Source organism: Ursus arctos, unplaced genomic scaffold (assembly GCF_023065955.2).
Source record: "Ursus arctos isolate Adak ecotype North America unplaced genomic scaffold, UrsArc2.0 scaffold_3, whole genome shotgun sequence".
In the NCBI taxonomy this organism is placed as follows: Eukaryota; Metazoa; Chordata; class Mammalia; order Carnivora; family Ursidae; genus Ursus; species Ursus arctos.
The window spans coordinates 80,099,910-80,117,216 of NW_026622985.1; the positions used below are offsets into that span (position 1 = coordinate 80,099,910).

At 41.2% G+C, this 17,307-nt stretch overlaps 1 protein-coding gene across 9 annotated transcripts in view; it reads left to right on the forward strand.

Annotated features, from left to right (window-relative positions):
• AHCYL2 (adenosylhomocysteinase like 2) overlaps window positions 1-13,373 on the forward strand; it is a 160,661-nt gene extending 147,288 nt beyond the window's left edge. For all 9 annotated transcript variants that reach the window (XM_026510911.4, XM_026510904.4, XM_048212928.2 and 6 more), the window contains 6 exons: window positions 557-651; window positions 6,710-6,808; window positions 8,504-8,572; window positions 8,676-8,754; window positions 10,027-10,147; window positions 10,553-13,373. In XM_026510911.4, the coding sequence (XP_026366696.1) occupies window positions 557-651; window positions 6,710-6,808; window positions 8,504-8,572; window positions 8,676-8,754; window positions 10,027-10,147; window positions 10,553-10,559 (470 nt within the window). In that variant the 3' untranslated portion in view covers window positions 10,560-13,373. The remainder of the gene's footprint in view (window positions 1-556; window positions 652-6,709; window positions 6,809-8,503; window positions 8,573-8,675; window positions 8,755-10,026; window positions 10,148-10,552) is intronic.
• The last annotated feature ends 3,934 nt before the right edge of the window (window positions 13,374-17,307 follow it).

Here is a 17,307-nt window from a genome sequence, read left to right on the forward strand (position 1 = left end):
TATGGGGTTCAAACTCACAACCCCAAGATCAAGAGTCACACGCTCCACTGACTGAGCCAGTCACCCCTCGTTGTGGTTTTGATTTGCATTTCCCTAATGACTAATAATGTTGAACATCTTTTCATGTGCATATTGGCACATCTTCTTTTGTACTTCTTCTTTTGAGAAATGTCTATTCAGATCCTTTGCTTATTTTTAAATTGGGTTATTTGCCTTTTTATTATTGAGTTGTAAGAGTTCTTTATAAATTTTGGATACAAGTCCCTTATCAGTTATGTAATTTGCAAATATTTTATCCCATTCGTGGGTTGTCTTTTCACTTTCTTGATGATATCATTTGCAGCACAAGTTTATTTTTTCTTTGGTTGCTTGTGCTTTAGGTGTTATATCTAAGAAACCATTGCCTAACCCAAGACCACAAAGATTTATTCCTATGTTCTACTAAGAGTTTTATAGTTTTAGCTCTTACATTTAGGTCAAGTTAGATTTCACATATGGTGTGAGATAGGGGTCCAACTTCATTTCTTTTCATACGGATATCTCTTCTATTTTTAAGGTAACAAGAATGTGGTAACCAGAGAGCACTTGGACCGTATGAAGAATAGCTGCATCGTTTGTAACATGGGACATTCCAACACGGAGATTGACGTGGTAAGATTAAGTAACTCATTATGGTGGCTTTTTTTCTCTCCTTCCCAAGAAATATAAACCGGAAGAGGAAAGAGAGGAGTCACCAGCCATCCTATAAACGGCTATCCGAGCAGTGCTGTCCACAGTCTGTTCACTTACTAGCCCTCTGACCTGTGCTTGTGGATACCATAAAGCTTCTTCATCTCAATCATTTCAAATGATTATTTTCTTCCACTCAAGCTTGATACCTACTTACACTGTAAGCCATTTTATCTCTCGCTTTCATTCTCTAGTTTGATTATATTCACCCTGAAATTATCCAATCCAACATAACACTTGGTCCTACTACGTCGCCCAAGTAATAGTTAATAGAGGTGTTATTTATTTCTTTTCAGACTTACCAAAGTATTTCTCAGTGTGACTTTGACTCTGGTTTTAAATTTTTATGGCATTTTTCTGGCACAACTCTGTTTCTCTCTGGGTAAATGGCTCAAGCAAAGCATGCTTTCATCTGCCCTGAGGGCTGCTCTGGTTGAGCTTCAGCACTGCCAGGTAAGGATCAGTTGATATACTGAGAGTCGGTTGGATAATATCTATTTTAAATGGTTTCTCTTTTTAACTCTGCTCTATTCTTCTGTTATTAAAAATAGCTGGAAAAACAACATAGCAAACCCTATTTCTACTCTTGAGGTTTCTGAGTGACGTGGCTCCGTTACTCTTGTCTTATCAGGTTATTTTGCTTATAATGAATAATTTCTTTTTTCAATATTGAAATTTAAATACTGAATCGTTCTTTTTTGTTGTTGTTGTTAAGTTTCACTTATGTGCCATACTGCCCTTTTACTAAATAATCAAAGATATTAATATTTCTAAAACTGTCTAGCACATGATTGTCCTTTTCTGAATTAATCTGCCCAAAGAGTCCCCAGATGGGAAGAGCTTAAGGAAAGTAGTCATGCTCTGGTATCTAAAGAGAAATCTTTAAGTAAGGGAAAGGGGAAGGACTTTTCTCTCCTAAACCCTCCAGATCTTAAATAAAAACAATTCCAAATGTAATCATGTAATTTTTATATTTTTACTCTATCTCATTTTATCTTCTTGACTATCCCACAAGGCATTATTCTTATCCCTGATTTTCAGTTGGAAAACGAAGAACTGAAGTCCATTGTTCAGTCATATACATTGATACAAAAATGAAATTGGAGCACAAAATTCAGGTGTTTTGTCTTCTACTCCAGTTTTTGTTTTGTTTTGTTTTCCTGTACATTGTACTATTACCATCTCATGATTTCTAGGTAAGCTTCAAATTGTGATGGTAGTCTCTCCCCTAAAGCAATCCAGATATAAGTAATTTCTCAGGATAAAGGCCAGGAGACTACCTTCAATCATAAATATTTATTGTGTGATTGCTATATGCCAAGTGCTGTTCTAGATACTTGGAGTCAGTGAACAAAACAGGCAGAAATTCCTGCCCTCATAGAGCCTACATTTTAGAGGAGCTTGAGTAGCCATGTAGATTTTTAGGTGAAGAACATTTTGTGAGCAGCCAGAGCAAATGCCCTGAGGCAGGAGTGTGCCTAGTCTGTCTGAGGATCAACAAGGAGGCCAGTGTGGTTGGAGCAGAATGAGCATGGGGCAGGGAAAGTGGAAGATAAGGTCAAAGAAGGAATGGGCCAGATCTTATGAGGTCTCATAGGCCATTGTAAGAACTCCTGATTCTATTCTGAGAGAAATAGGGTGCCGTTGTCATATTTGTAATAATCTGACTTCTATTTTAAAAGGATGACTTTCATTTTAAAAGAAAAAGGATCACCCTGGCTGCTGTGTTGGTACTAGACCTGGTTTTGCAGGTATTGCTAGGTAGCTCCCGGTAACTGGCACTGACACTAGCCAAGGGCCATGTCTCAATTCTCTTTGTGCTCTTCTTAGCAGAAGGTGTATGACTAAACTAAATGGTCCAGAAAGGGAGAGGCTCAGAAGGGCTTTGGAAAAGTTAAGTTACTCAAACTTTGATGATAATGTCACAGGGGAATAGAAAATGAAATTTAAGGAAATAGCAAACTCAACTAATAACTGCAGCCAGAATGTTCATTCATATTTATGTTCATATTTAATTTGTATTGAATAATTGCTCTGTTCTGTGCTGAGTATTTATTGGCTGAAGAAATAGTGAAGAACATCCCTGCTCTTGTGGCACTTATATTCTAGTCCAGGACGCAGACGATAAACAAACAGACAGTTTCATCAGTTAGGGCCTAGTATTGAAGAAGAACAGCAAGGTGGGAACATTGAGGATGATATTTTAGTTAAGGTGATCAAGGAAAGTCTCTTTGAGGCGATAACATTTGAACAAAAACCTGACTGAATTGAAGGAATAAGCCATCCGAGCATTTCTATTCAGAGAGAATGGCGTGAAAAAGACGTTGAGGTGGAAACGTGCTTGATGCTTGAGCAACAGGAAGGAGGCCATTGTGGCAGGAGCAGAATGGACACAGGGATGAGAATAAGGAGCAACTGAAGGAGGGTAGTGGGTTATGTAGATCTTCCTAGGCCACAATAAGGACTTCAGATTTTATTCTGGGTACAAGGGAAGCTGTTGGAAGCCATTCCATGGGCGCCTGGCTGGCTCAGTCAGTAAAGCATGCAACTCTTGATCTTGGTCATGAGTTTGAGCCCCACGTTGGGCGCAGAGATTACTTTAAAAAAAAAAAAAAAGGGAAGCCATTCCAATGGGAAAGTTTTGACCAGGTGACTGACAAAAATCTGATTTAACAGATTGCTCTGGCTGTGGTATAAAGAAAACACTTTTGGAGCTTGAGTAGTGATAGGGACAATAAGAGGAGGCTCTCTCAGTATTTCCAGTGATAGAAGGTGGTAGCTCAGATGACATGGGTAAGCAGTGGAGGTGATGTATTGTGAAGGTAGGACAATTGGGATTTGCTAAATGGCTTGGATTTAGAGAGTGAAAAAAGAAGTAAGTCTCTATGAGTTATCTCTGAAACAGTGAAGGAGAATGATTCAGTAAATTTTCCAGATATTTTTAGCAACCAAAAATGTAAGGGTTTTTAGTTTTTAGGATCTGTGTGTGTGTGTGTGTGTGTGTGTGTGTGTGTGTGAATTTATAGTTTTCCCTAACTTTGAGATGTTGACTGTTGCATTTCTAGGAAGGAATATCTCATCAAAAGAGTTGGTCATTTAGAAAACTGCATTTTTTTCCTGAGAGATAGTAATGCTATGAATACTTAGGGAACTTATGATAGGGATTGTGCTCTTAGCTGCCTTTTGGCCATGGCTTTCTTTCACATGTTTCCTTTTCTCTTGAAAACAGACCTGCTTACCCATATGCATCACATAGATGGCCAGTGTGATTGTAAGCTTCACAATTCAAGTGGCTAAACCATTATGTATGCATACTTTAAAAGTTTTTGCCAGCAAAAGAATTAGAACCTGGGACTTGCTATTGACTCTGCACTTTGCAGGACTAGAACCACAGTTGTTCTCTCTGAAAAAATTGATATTCACTGTGCAAAATCATATAATACCAATTTGTGCAAGCTAATAATTTACAGTGAGATGTACATCTTGTTTGGGAACATTGTCTCCATAAGGAACATTTTTTCCTGGTAGATTGCTTAGTGATTATAAATCAACAGAAAAGACATTGGGATGTTTTTAAGATAATTTTTTTTTAAGATTTATTTATTTATTTGAGAGAGAGTACGTGTGCAGGGGGAGGGGCAGATGGAGAGGGAGAAAGAATCTCAAGCAGACTCCGTGTGAAGCTGGATGCAGGGCTCAATCTCACGACCCTGAGATCATGACCTGAGCCAAAATCAAGTGTTGGACGCTTAACTGACCGAGCCACCCAGGCACCCCCTTTAAGAGAAATTCTTATAAAGCTGTGCTGATCATAGGAAATCCTTCGCTCAAGGAGTGTAACTGTCTGATAAATGTACTAGGTTATGGAGCTGCCTGGACAGTGCTAGAGATAATGTAACTTAGTTTCTCTTCAAACCCTGTTTTAACTGACCCTCAGGTCTTTTGCTAGCACCGCAGCCAATCCAGTGCTCCAGCACACTACCTCAACAAAGCACTGATCATTTTATGATGTTCATAAGAAGTCTCCTTTCCTTGATTGCACCATATCTTCTTCTCCCAGGGAAGACTTCCTAAGACAGGAGACTCCTTTTATCATGATGTCACCTCTTAACTCCCAATCACCGAGATTGCTTGTCCTCTGGAAGATTAAGAGAGTGAGACACTAAGAACTTGAATTACTTTTAAGTTCCATCATCTCAATAGAAAAATACCAGTGTCACCAAGCAATATCTATTGGCTCTACATGGTTATTGCCATCCCAGTTGTTATTTCTAAAGGCTAAGGGATTTACCTTGTATATCCTTAACTTCCCAAAGTGGTATGTTAAACTCTATTTACAGTGTTTATTGATAAAAAAAAAAAAAAGTTTAATTCTAACTTTAAAGCAATACTTGCTTAGTGTAAAAATTCAAGCAACATGAATATGCTTAAAGAAGGAAGTAAAACATTTACAAAATTGGGGTTCTAGTATACTGTTTTGCAACTTTATTTTTTCACTTAACAATAGTGAATGGTTTTCATGTTTAACACATACAGATCTACTCTCTTATATAAAAATTGCATAATATTCTGTTGTATGAGATTATCTGGATTTACTTAGCCATTCCCTTATTAAATTACATTTTTTGCTATTATAAATAACACTGGATTGAACATTCTTGGGCACTTATATTTCTGAATTTGAGCAAGTGTCTCTATAGGATGGGGCCCTACAGGTGAAACTGATTGGTCAGAGATTAGGCACATATAAAATTTTGTTGGCTACTACCAAATTGTTCTTTAGATAAGGACTGAACTAAATTATGAAACTTGACATCTCAAGACATTTTATATTTCTCATCTACCTCATAAAGAAATGGTCTAAAAAATGGTCTAGATCATTAATGTAGTCCTAAATATACTGAAATATAATTGTCTGTCTTTCCCACTAGATTGGTAATGAAAAGATGATACAGTCTCTGTCCATAAATAGCTCACAGTCTAGCAGAGGAGTCCACAGTCTCATCTGTAATAGTGTCCTTTACTACATTACCTGAAATATAGTAGGTACTCAGCAAATGATTATTGTATAACTAAAGTGTTTCTCTCTTTGTCTGAAAACTACTGTTTGGCAGAACTTCTCAATTTTACCAGCAGAGCCAATGGCTGGTTTCAGAATATGGACTCCCTTTCTATTTTAGGCATGGCCTATTGGAAGAAGGAAGTTGTTATCTTAAGTCTAAACCCTGTGACTGTTACTTGATTGCTGCTGTTAATAAACTTAACATTTCTTCTCTTGTTCTCGGAATATATACAGAAATGGAAGGAGGGTGAGCTGTTGGGAGCTTTATTCTGCCATTGAGCATTTCTCTAAAGGCTACCTCACATTTGCACTTAGGTCACAAAGCTTCTGTAACTTTAGGGTGAGCCACCATCGTTGAGAAGGTGGAACCTGGGACGTGAGGACGTGAAGGCAGAACCTTGGGCCCCAGCATGCTGTATTTAGGACAATCAGCCTTCTCTAACAAATCCCACTTAGCTCTGATCCTCCTTTTTTCTGTTTCTCTTCAGCACTTGTGTATTCTGTTTGCTCTGTATTAATTTGCACTTGTTTGCATGTTGCTTTATAAGTATTTTAAAGGCTTCCCCCCCCAACATATGCATTGTTTTGTGTCCCCAGCTAAAGTATGAGCTTTTTGAAGGCAGAAACCATGTCTGTGGTTTCTTTTGTATTTCCCATAGCACCTTTTACTGTGCTCAGCAGACAGTGGGCGTACACTATATGTTGTGGAATGACATCCTGAGTGATCCCTCCCTGGCTGGGCCTAAGATTAAATTCCCTGAAATGGAACAGTCCTAACCAACCCGGGACAGGTATTCTCCATCTGGCATGTTGGTTGCTCCTTTCAACTTGCTATTTGAAATGGCTCCCTTCAACATCTTTCCATCCGTGAAGCGGGACAAGTCGTGGTTGATGATGTGCTTGCTGTATGTGTTCCAGGCGAGTCTGCGGACACCAGAACTGACCTGGGAGCGAGTGAGATCCCAAGTTGACCATGTAATATGGCCTGATGGCAAGAGGATAGTATTGCTGGCAGAGGTAAGACCTGAGACTGGTAAGAGAAATTCACCGCTGGCAGGAGAGACTGCAATACTCAGGGCCCCTCCTCCACATGTTCTCTTACATTTTCAACTCCTCTTTAGCACAAGCTTAACTACTTTACCATTGGATTTTACATCTAATTGTGAAAGGTCTTTTCATTCAGCAATTAAGAAACTATTTTGGTTCCTTACTTTTCACCAATTATCTTGTCTCTCTCTGTCACTCTACAGGTTGAGTCAGATAATGACTGTTACTGTGGGAGAATTACTGTGGGATAGAACCAATGCCACTTTGAGTGATGCTTACAAAGAGATAATGTCATTTGTGGGATGGCTTAATCAGGAAGCACAAAGCAGATACTCCCGATGGTTACTAAACTGTCTTAGGCAAGCTCGGGAAAGGTCATGTCTTTGCTGATAGATTCCATGTTTTCGAGTGACCTTTCCTCTGAATTGAGCCAGATATGGAGTAGGTACCCAGCTAGATACTGGTTGTGTGATTAATATTTCTCTGTCTTGGCTTCTTCTGGCTCAGACTTACTCTTCACTTCCATTCCACTTAGCCTTCCATGTCAGTGTTTCGCCACTTTTCCTTTCTTGAAAGCTTCTCTTCCCTCGTCTTAGATTCCCGACAGCAATATGGATGCACCCCCTGTTCTGACCTTGACAGTTTCTCTTCTTCAGAGAAAGATACCAAAATAACAAGGAGGATAATACTTTTCTCGAGTTTTAATACACAGTCAGTTTTCTTTGCTTTTTTTTAATTAAAGAAACTGCATATGAAAGTGTAAAAGTAATACCATCTTCACCTAGGGACCCCTAAATTTATGTTTGAGTATCCTTACTGTTTTCTTCACCTTTTTTCACCTATCTCACCTTCTCAAATACTTTAGGGCATCTGTAAAGGGACTGGATTATTTCTTCACAAGAAAGGAGTGTGTATCAGGGAAGAGATGGGCAGGTTGTTAAATATTCATTAATTGCTTTGATGTCAGCCAGCTGTCTGGTGACTTAATTCCAGTTGCCCTGGGAGGTCCCATCTACTAATATTGGTGACAAAAGCGAGCACCACAGTTGGTTTACTATGTTTGAGCAAAAAAAGGTGGTCAGGCTTCCTGGGAAACAAGACAGGAAAGGATAGCATTCTCTAGTAGTCTCTACCTCTTGTATTCACCCAGTAGAAATACAAGGCTACCCTTGAATTCAGGAGAACCAAACTAAGGAAGAAGCACAAAAATCATCACAGCTTCCTAAATCCAAAAGTATCTCCCCTCACAACCGGGAGAGGTTGCCCTTGGATTGGACTACATCCTTGGTTACAGCAATCTTTCAAGGGAATGCCAATACCTCAGAAGGATAGTCTGTTGCAGAAAGTAGAAAATTCAAGAGAAATATGCCCTTTCTCGGCATAAGCCTCAGTATCATGTGACCATCTCTATCCCTTTTTACGTAATCCCAGAGATCTTTTCTCTATTACCTTCATCAAATTTTCCAGAATTTTTAAATTCCACTTAAATGTCAGTCAATTCATTCCTATTCCAATCCAGTCAATTCATATTTATTGAACGCCTGCTTTTTGTCCAGCAATGGTAGTTGGGAGGTATTTGGAGAATGGCAGTTGTGCTCGTCCCTTACTCCTCAAAGGCTAGAGACTTTGTCCTAACCCATCTGTGTCTTAACCCTTGCTCTCTAGGGCCGTCTGCTGAACCTAAGCTGCTCCACAGTGCCTACATTTGTGCTCTCAATCACCGCTACTACTCAGGTAGGGCCACCAGAGTGGGGAAGCAGTGGGCTGGAGAGGGTCATCAGACCATCAGGGTTTCACTTGATATGGCACATCAGCATCCATCTCTCTGCTTTTCTAGGCCCTTGCCTTGATAGAGCTTTACAATGCTCCTGAGGGTCGTTATAAGCAGGATGTCTACCTGTTGCCCAAGAAAATGGGTAAGCACGCACTCTTCCATCCCCATCCTTACCAAAGTAGTTCAGAGTCAGAGGCAAAATGAACTTTGGGGCACTCAATTTCTTATGGATGGGGGAAAAATGATATCTGTGTCTTGCAGAGTAGGAGTTAGGATTCCTAGGTTCCCTTCCTATTTGATTTATCACATTTTCTACATGAGTTGCCCTAGTGAAATCATTACATTTTGCTATGACTTGGTTTACCTGCCTGTGAATTTTAAGGATTTTCTGTCTTAAAGTATCTTATATGCAAGAATCTCAAAGGAGAAAAAAATCTTCCCCTAACAAAGAGGACTCATCTTCTACCTTGTGACGTCTGACTTACTCCATTTCTAGGCTGCTACATAGCCCCTTCCAGACTTTCCTCAGACCAAGAAGACTTCTCATAGTACATCTTCTCACTCTGACCTCGTTGTCCAGGCCAAAGGAAAGACTGAATAGCTTCTGTTAAGACTAGTTATTTGGGCGTTTCATATAAGAGAAACACTAAACTGTCTTGAAGTTTTAAAGAACCTGCCTCAAGCACCTGAACTGATGCAGTGTGTTTATAAACTCCGGAGGCAAAGATCAGGGAATAAATCAGCTTCTAGTTTTGTTTTGCTTTAGCCCTAGATGCATAGCAACTGTTAGAAGTTGACATATTTTCCCTTTACTATATCCTTTGGAAGGATATAAAAGAAATAGAACAGTCTATGTTTTGACTAAATGTATAATGGAGTTAGGAAGTCCAAATACTTAGAAAATTACATGAAATTCTGAATAATATGTATTCAGGTAACGGAATGTAAACATCAACGCATAAGAACCTCAGATACTAAAAGCAAAGCAAACAGTGTAGTATCATTATTAGACATTCCTTTCCAATATCCTCAGGTGTTCATTTTTCTGAGCAATCCAAAGTATAGAGTCTAAGGCAGAAGGAAAGTTCAAGTTTCCCGTTTTTTAGTCCCCTGCTATCCCATCCTTTCGCTAAGGACTATAGCTTCTTGCATATCTCTCTTACCTTTCTGGGGAGAAGGAAAGCTTCAAGGATGAGACAGTTAGCAAGAAAGAAGCGTTCTGGCTTTGAAAACCACTTGGCTTGACACTCAAGCAGCTACTCCTTAGGATTCTGGGCCAGTGAGCCAGTTGAGCATTTTTCTTTCACTTCTGGGAATTAGAAGGTGTCTTCCAACTTTTTAAGGCCTAGCCTGGAGAGAACAGCAAGACAAGAGGCATGAATGTTTATACCAGGGCTTCTGTGGTCTGTTCCAGATGAGTATGTGGCGAGCCTACACCTGCCCACCTTTGATGCCCACCTGACAGAGCTGACGGATGAACAGGCCAAGTATCTGGGACTCAACAAGAATGGGCCCTTCAAGCCTAATTACTACAGGTGCCTGGGGCCCCCTAGAAAACAGGGAGGCCTGGGTAGAAAAGAGCTTTCTGCACTGGAATTGGTCTTTGCATCTTTCACATTTACATGAACTCAGAAAAATAAACCTACTCCCCCTCACTGCCACCCCCAAAGGACTCTTTGAGCCCTTCTCCAGACACTAATAGTGCTTCCTTTTCCGAATTTGCCTTTTTCCATTTCATCTTCTCGATATGATTTTTACCTCTTTATGGAGAAATACTGGTCTTTTTCACTGATGTGAAAAAGCACAAGTATCTACCCTCATCATAGACTCCAGAAAAGTCCCTGCCTCCTTGCTGCCATATACCTTTAGGTGAGCTCTTCGTGTCCCAGCATCCTCACAAACTGATAACATCACAGTGTCATCTTTCTTTCTCCCTCTAGGTATTAAGTTCCTGTAATTCAAGCCAGAAGAAGTTTTAAGGAATAGAACTCCGAGTCTTTTCTCCACTCCTATACAGGAAAGAACCCAGCAAGCTGCTTCTCCAATCAGCTGCCCGCCGTGCTCACCCTATATGTTAGGTTATTTATTTATTAAAATCTAGAATCCTGTGCCTGTTGCCTTGGCCCAGAGTGTGGTTACTGCCCCGAGGGCTGTGAGAGCCACAAAGGACAGGCTGAGGAAGGAAAGATATGGGGTAATCCTTCCCAGTGCATCATCCGCATCATTCCCCATTGACTTGGAATCCTCAGCAATGGTCATTTGTCTCTTGTCCAGGTTCAGGAGTTAGTCCAGGGATTCCAGACTCCTTGTTCCCTTGGGTTTTCTGGGATAAATTTTCAGCAGCTGCCTTTCTCAGCTTTGGCCCTTCCCCAGGTGAGGCCTTTTGGAAGCCACTGAATTAACATGGCCTGGGTTCCCAGCCTTGACCATCACTATCACTGCCTTCTTTATAAAATGACTAGGAAGGAAGGAGTGTTATGGCTTCGGCAAGCTACACCAAGAACTTAGCTATGCCTGTGCTTACTGGGAGTCTCCTTCCTTACCCAGGACCCCTTTCTTCCTTGAATGTCCACGTCTGTTTTAACACTTTCTGGTTCCAAGAGGAATGTGCCTCCATATTTCCTCAGCAGCTCTGGTGTTTATCAGATATTTTTTTTGCCATCTTTTAACCCAACTAACCTCTGCCCAGGAAGTGAGGGCCAGCCCCGCTGGGGCCCATAGTTTTACTTGTCATTTAACTGAACAGTTTCCCGGGAAGTTCCCTCTAGACTGGCACTGTCTCAGAAAAGGAGAGCTTACTGTGAAACTCTGCTTCCTGAAAGTTCTTCTTATTGCCTAAAACTGCTTTTGAAACTAAGCAGGGAAAGATGTACTTTCCAGTGGATTTGGGGGTGTAGGGCTTTGGAAGTGGTACAGGGCATTCAGGCCCACAGCCTGACACTCTGAAGAAGCAGAATGTATTTGTCTCCTGGGAAGGGCTTTGCAGCTTAACTGGCTAAGCTCTACAGAGATGACACTCTCAACTGTGTCCAGATGATTAAAGCTAGTTTGACTAGTTTGAACCACCTCAGACATTCATTTCTTTGGCCATTGCCATTGATGAAACTGAGTTCTGGTGTCTATGATTTAGTCTGTGGTTTTTCTTCTCTAGTGGGACATATTTTTTATGTTCTTGCCTCTTCCATCTTAGGATTCTATGTTTCAGAGGTGGTTTCTTGAGTAACTCCAACATTACAAGAAACTAGTAGTGTGAGCAGCCTGAAATTTTATGTCCATGTAAGAGTTGGATACCTTTTGGAGACTGACCTGTTGGTCTTAAGGGTTTTATTGGGACCAGACTGGTTCTAAGAGTTTAAGTCTGGAGTGGCCCTAGAAATCTCAAAGGAAGTGAGTCCCTTTCCCACCTGACAGCCTTCCTTAACACTCTCAGGTCTGTTTCTTTCTTTCTTTCTTTTCCCATTTTTTTTTTCCTACCCTGGTCTGCCTCATAGTCTCAAGACCAAGGTGATTCAAGGAAACACCAGACCACCCAGGATCACTATAACCTTCCCACCCTGATTCTCCTCTCCTACCTCCACCTTCTTCAACTTCTCCTGGTCTTCACATATACTTTCAGAGCTAGTCTGGAAGTGACCTTCCTTTTGGAGGTAGGGAGGTGGGCTTTGGGTAAATGGCTATTTGCCTCATTAAATACTACATAGCCTCAGTCCATAACATCTGGTTCCTCAGAGGCTGTATGTTTTAGCGCATACTGGAAAATGCCACATACATGGCTATATTCTTTCATGAGGCAGATCATATGCTGAAAATTCCGCTTAGCCACTCAATTCTTCCTTTTGCCTACCCAGTTCTGAGTTTTGTAGTAATTAATCGGATCTCTTGTATTAATTAATTGGATACAGATCTTTGTAACTCATCTTATATCAAGGGCAGATTCCATTAGGCAGATATCTGGACTCTAGCCTGTTATGTTCTTAAGCCAGGAATTATAACCTACTGTTTCTCAGTAAAGCCTGGCTCTCGGTGGAGCAGTATTGCTATGTACTGATCCTGACAGAGCATACCCTGCCTTGCTATAGTAAAGAGACCCATTCCACGTAAAAAAGGAGCCACCTTAGGCCTCTAGGTTAGGTTGCCAGTGTCGTTGCCCATGGTGAGATACTTGCCTCTGAGTTTCAGATGACCTCTTTTCCTTTCTCTCTGTGGACCCCATGTCAGCAACCATTAAGAAGTAGGAGGCTCAGGCCTCCTGAGTATTTGGGTTCTACCTTAATGTTGGAATTTGGTCATTCCCTCTACCCTTGGAATCAGAACAAATGTGTCTTCTTCCCTCAAGCTCTCACCTGAGATGCATCTTAGGTATCTGGAAACAAGGGAAAGAGGACTAATTATCTGTTTGTATATGGCCCTGGCAGGTAGGGATACTTACCATTTTCTCTATGATGAATTCGTGCTAGTTTTCTAGGTCTTTTTTGCCTTCTTAATGGAAAATCAGGGTGTTTTTTTTTTTTTCCTCATTAAAAAAGAAAAAAGGTATCTGGTCTACCTTCTGTCTGCCCTCCTACCTCCTGATCCTACCCTCCCATATGAGCACGGCTCCCCATGGCCACATACTCCTGCAAAGCTTTTTTGCTGCTTGGCTTTTCTCTGAACAGATCTGAAATTGCTGCTCCTGTGGTTTTCTCAAAATTAACTTTGTCATGGTTTTAAAAAAAAAAAAAGAAATCAAAATGCATTGTTGCATTAAGCTTTTTTAATAAAGGAAAATTATGGAAAGAAAATAGGCAACACCAGCAAATTATACGTAGACGATAAACTTAACTATATATATAATATATATTATATATATAATCATCTAGTTCTCATTGTCATCTTACTGAAAGGAAATAAAACCTCTAAGGATTGCCATTTCTGAGAGGCTCTTGGAAATCTTTATGTCTAAGTGATTGTATTAGATCAGCAATAATGACTATGTAATCTCAAAAGATAAATAAAATATTCTTAAAATGGATTCTTGTCTTGAGAGTAGTCCTTGCTTCTGTTCTGAGAACTATGAATTCAGAGATGAGAGATGTTTCTGGGCAACAGACTGGAGAGCCTGCTGCAGGGCAAGAATGTAAAAAGCATCTTACCAATAGACTACCAAAAGCTGCTGCCAATAGGCATGTTTAAATGGCCTTAGTCTTGGGTCCCTTATTCCATGGTGGCCATTCCACTAATATCTTCCCCCCAATCTGCCCCCTGGTTATGTGTGTAAAGAACCTGCTTTCTCAGAACCATCACCCTGAAGGGGCGCCTGGATGGCTCAGTCGGTTAAGCGTCTGCCTTCAGTTCAGGTCATGATCCCAGGGTCCTGGGATCAAGCCCCATGTCTGACTCCCTGCTCAGTGGGGAGTCTGCTTCTCCCTCTCCAACTGCCCCTCTCTGCCCCTCCTACATATGCTGTCTTTCTCTCTCTCTCCCCACCCCGCCACGTGTGCACACACATTCTCAAATAAATAAATATTTTTTAAAGATTTTATTTATTTATTTGAGGGAGAGAGAATGAGAGAGAGAGAGAGAAAACATGAGAGAAGGGAGGGTCAGAGGGAGAAGCAGACTCCCCACTGAGCAGGGAGCCTGATGCGGGACTCGATCCTGGGACTCCAGGATCATGACCTGAGCTGAAGGCAGTCATTTAACCAACTGAGCCACCCAGGCGCCCCTCAAATAAATAAATAGATTCTTAAAAAAAAAAAAAAAGAAAGAAACATCACCCTGGGGAGTTGAGAAGTGTAGGTCTAAGGCAGAGAAACATCTGGTTCTAGGTCCCCCAAATCCTGTGTGTGCTGCCCTTAGCTAGAAAGCGCAGGAAGCCAGCATCCATGGTTTGGGATTAAAGGGCTCTGACACCCAGAACCTGACTACATCCAACCGGGAAGAAATAAATTAATCTGGCAGAGATTTGTCTCCAAGTCAGCTTTTGCCTGACTAAATCAGTAACTAAAAGATTAAATCCAACTGCCTCTTTTATCTCAACTGCCAGTAGAGTGGCCATTTTTGAGTAGCTTTCTGATGGCCGCCTTTCTTAGTTGACAACTTAACCTAGTTCTTTATGCAAGGTATTTTCTTCCCTCTCAGAATCTTCTGCTACTTTAACTTGTGTTTATCTAAACTAAGGGCTAAAATAGTCTGGGCAGTTGGTAATGGCTCAAGGGTGGTGCCACTCCAGTTGAAAAGGAGAATGCAGCAGCTAGCACTGAGCCTGTGAGCCAGCTGGCAGGTTCACCCCCTTAGAGCAGGGCTTGAGTCCTCTTCTGTGAAAGACGGGAGCTTGGGTGCCTGGGTCTTAGTTTCGAACTCATAAGGTAAGCCCTGACTACCCCCCGCTGTGCAATTTCTCTAGCTTGTGGTCAGTATGGAAAGAGATTGGACTTGGAGTCAGGCTCACCTGACCATCTCTTCCATTTACAAGTTGTATAATTTGACATATATATGTAATATAACCACTTGGAGCCTTAGTTTTCCTGCCTGTGAAATGGTTAATGCTTGTCTTCTAGGGTAAGGATTTAAAGGCCTGATTTAATTTTTGAAACACTGCTTAAAAACCTGGCACACACCATGTGCTACATAAACATCAATTCCTTATCTCCGTCTAGGGTCCCACAGCCTCTGTTGCCTCATTACACCCAAATGTGTCATTGATAGGAGAGAAAGACATTCTGTCCTTTTTCTACTACATCATCCTGGCTGCCCAATGTCCTCAAAAATTAAGTATTGTAAGACTTCCTGCATCTTTTTTTTTTTTAAGATTTTTATTTATTTATTTGACAGAGATAGAGACAGCCAGCGAGAGAGGGAACACAAGCAGGGGGAGTGGGAGAGGAAGAAGCAGGCTCATAGCGGAGGAGCCTGATGTGGGGCTCGATCCCATAACGCCGGGATCACGCCCTGAGCCCAAGGCAGACGCTTAACCACTGTGCCACCCAGGCGCCCCTTCCTGCATCTTATTTTTAAGTGCTCTCCATAACAGGTGCTATCTATGTAATTCAGTATCTGACCTCCATGGATTAAAGTTGAGTGCTTGTATGGGGAAAAGGATATGTTCAGTCCTTGTAACTATACCTATTTATACCTCCAACCCTCTGCCAGCAGCCCCAAAATGCCTGAGTCTTGGGACAAGGAAAAGTGGTAGTGTCGATTTAAAAATAACTCAGCACTGGAGCCATCTCCGCAAGGTGGAAAAACTTGCAGACTAGCCCCTAATTAGCTCCCAGCTATATGTATGGATGCCTCTGTGGTCGGTGGTATTGGTGGCTATCACATCTTTGTTGACAAGTAAGCTTAAAGAAGTTCAGCGTGTGCCAAGCCCATGGCCTATAGTTTCAAAGTTCTCAGTTAATCCGTGGTTTCTTGTTGCTTCGTCCAGGAATTATTTCCAGATATCTTCTTCCTTATGACAAGCTCTGAAAGTCTGGGCTTGTAAAGAGCAGACAGATGTCTGATCTTTACTGTCTCCCATTCCACTGGGGTGTGGAAAAGATAATGGATTGAGGTCTCTTGTGTTGATTCTTTGCAATCTCCCTAACACCAGTTTTTCAAACCCCTTCTCTGAAAGTGAAGCCAGATGGAGCTCCAGGCTCAGCAATTGGCTTTGCATAGAGGCCAGAGGGGACTTGAAAGCTGTCCTTAGTCCTATTCCCAATTGAAGCCAGTTTGAGGCTTTGTTCCTTTGCCCAAAGGATAGACTGGAAAAGGAACAAAGACTCAAAACTGGCCACTCCTATCTGCCACCTCTGTTTGAGAATCCTGCTGATTGACTAGACTCACAAAAGAAATGTGAAATTCTGGGCCTGTCAATCCTAGAACTCTGACTGCTTAGGAGGACAGGAATTGGGAAGAGGAAGACAGAATAATTAATTCTTTTATAAAGAAACACCAATGGGCTGTGCTGTGGCAGGTTTACCACACTGCAGCAGTGATGAGCGAGGCGTGGGTTGTGAATTTTAAAGCAGAGTGTGAATCTTAGAGTTTAACAAATTATACCCTTAAAAAAATTCCAAAATCAAATAGTTTAGGCCTTGAGCCATGGACTTCCTTGGAAATTCATATCAGTTCAATTCTGTTAAACCAGTAGGTCTCAACTGCAGATTTTGCTCCTCAGGGAACATTTGACAATATCTGGAGACACTTTTGGTTGTCACAATTTGGGGGGGGGGGTTACTACTACTACTGACGTCTAGTATGGAGAGTCCAGGGATTCTGCTAAACATCCTACAATGCATGGGGCAGCCCTCTACAACAAATAATTTTTCAGTCAGTATTACAGAAACCCTGTGTTAAGCATACATATACGAGGTATATATACTTCGGCCTTACTTTGAAGGAACTTATATTCAGTTTGGGGGGGAATGGGAGAGGAAAGGGAAAATGATTGGGTGGATACAGTAGGGAGATGTTGGAGATAGGAGAGAAAGGAACTGAGAAATCTCCAAGGAGTTTTCTTTCTCAACTCTGTCTTGATCTGTCACCTACTGACTAGCAGAGGAAAGTACGAGGGAGAGGTATGGTTAAGAAAGAAAGAGTTGGGGTGCCTGGCTAGCTCAGTTGGTGGTGCATGCAACTCTTGATGTCAGGGTTGTAAGTTCAAGCTCCATGTTAGGTGTAGAGATTACTTAAAAATAAAATTTTAAAAAAGGATTATTAATTTAAAAAA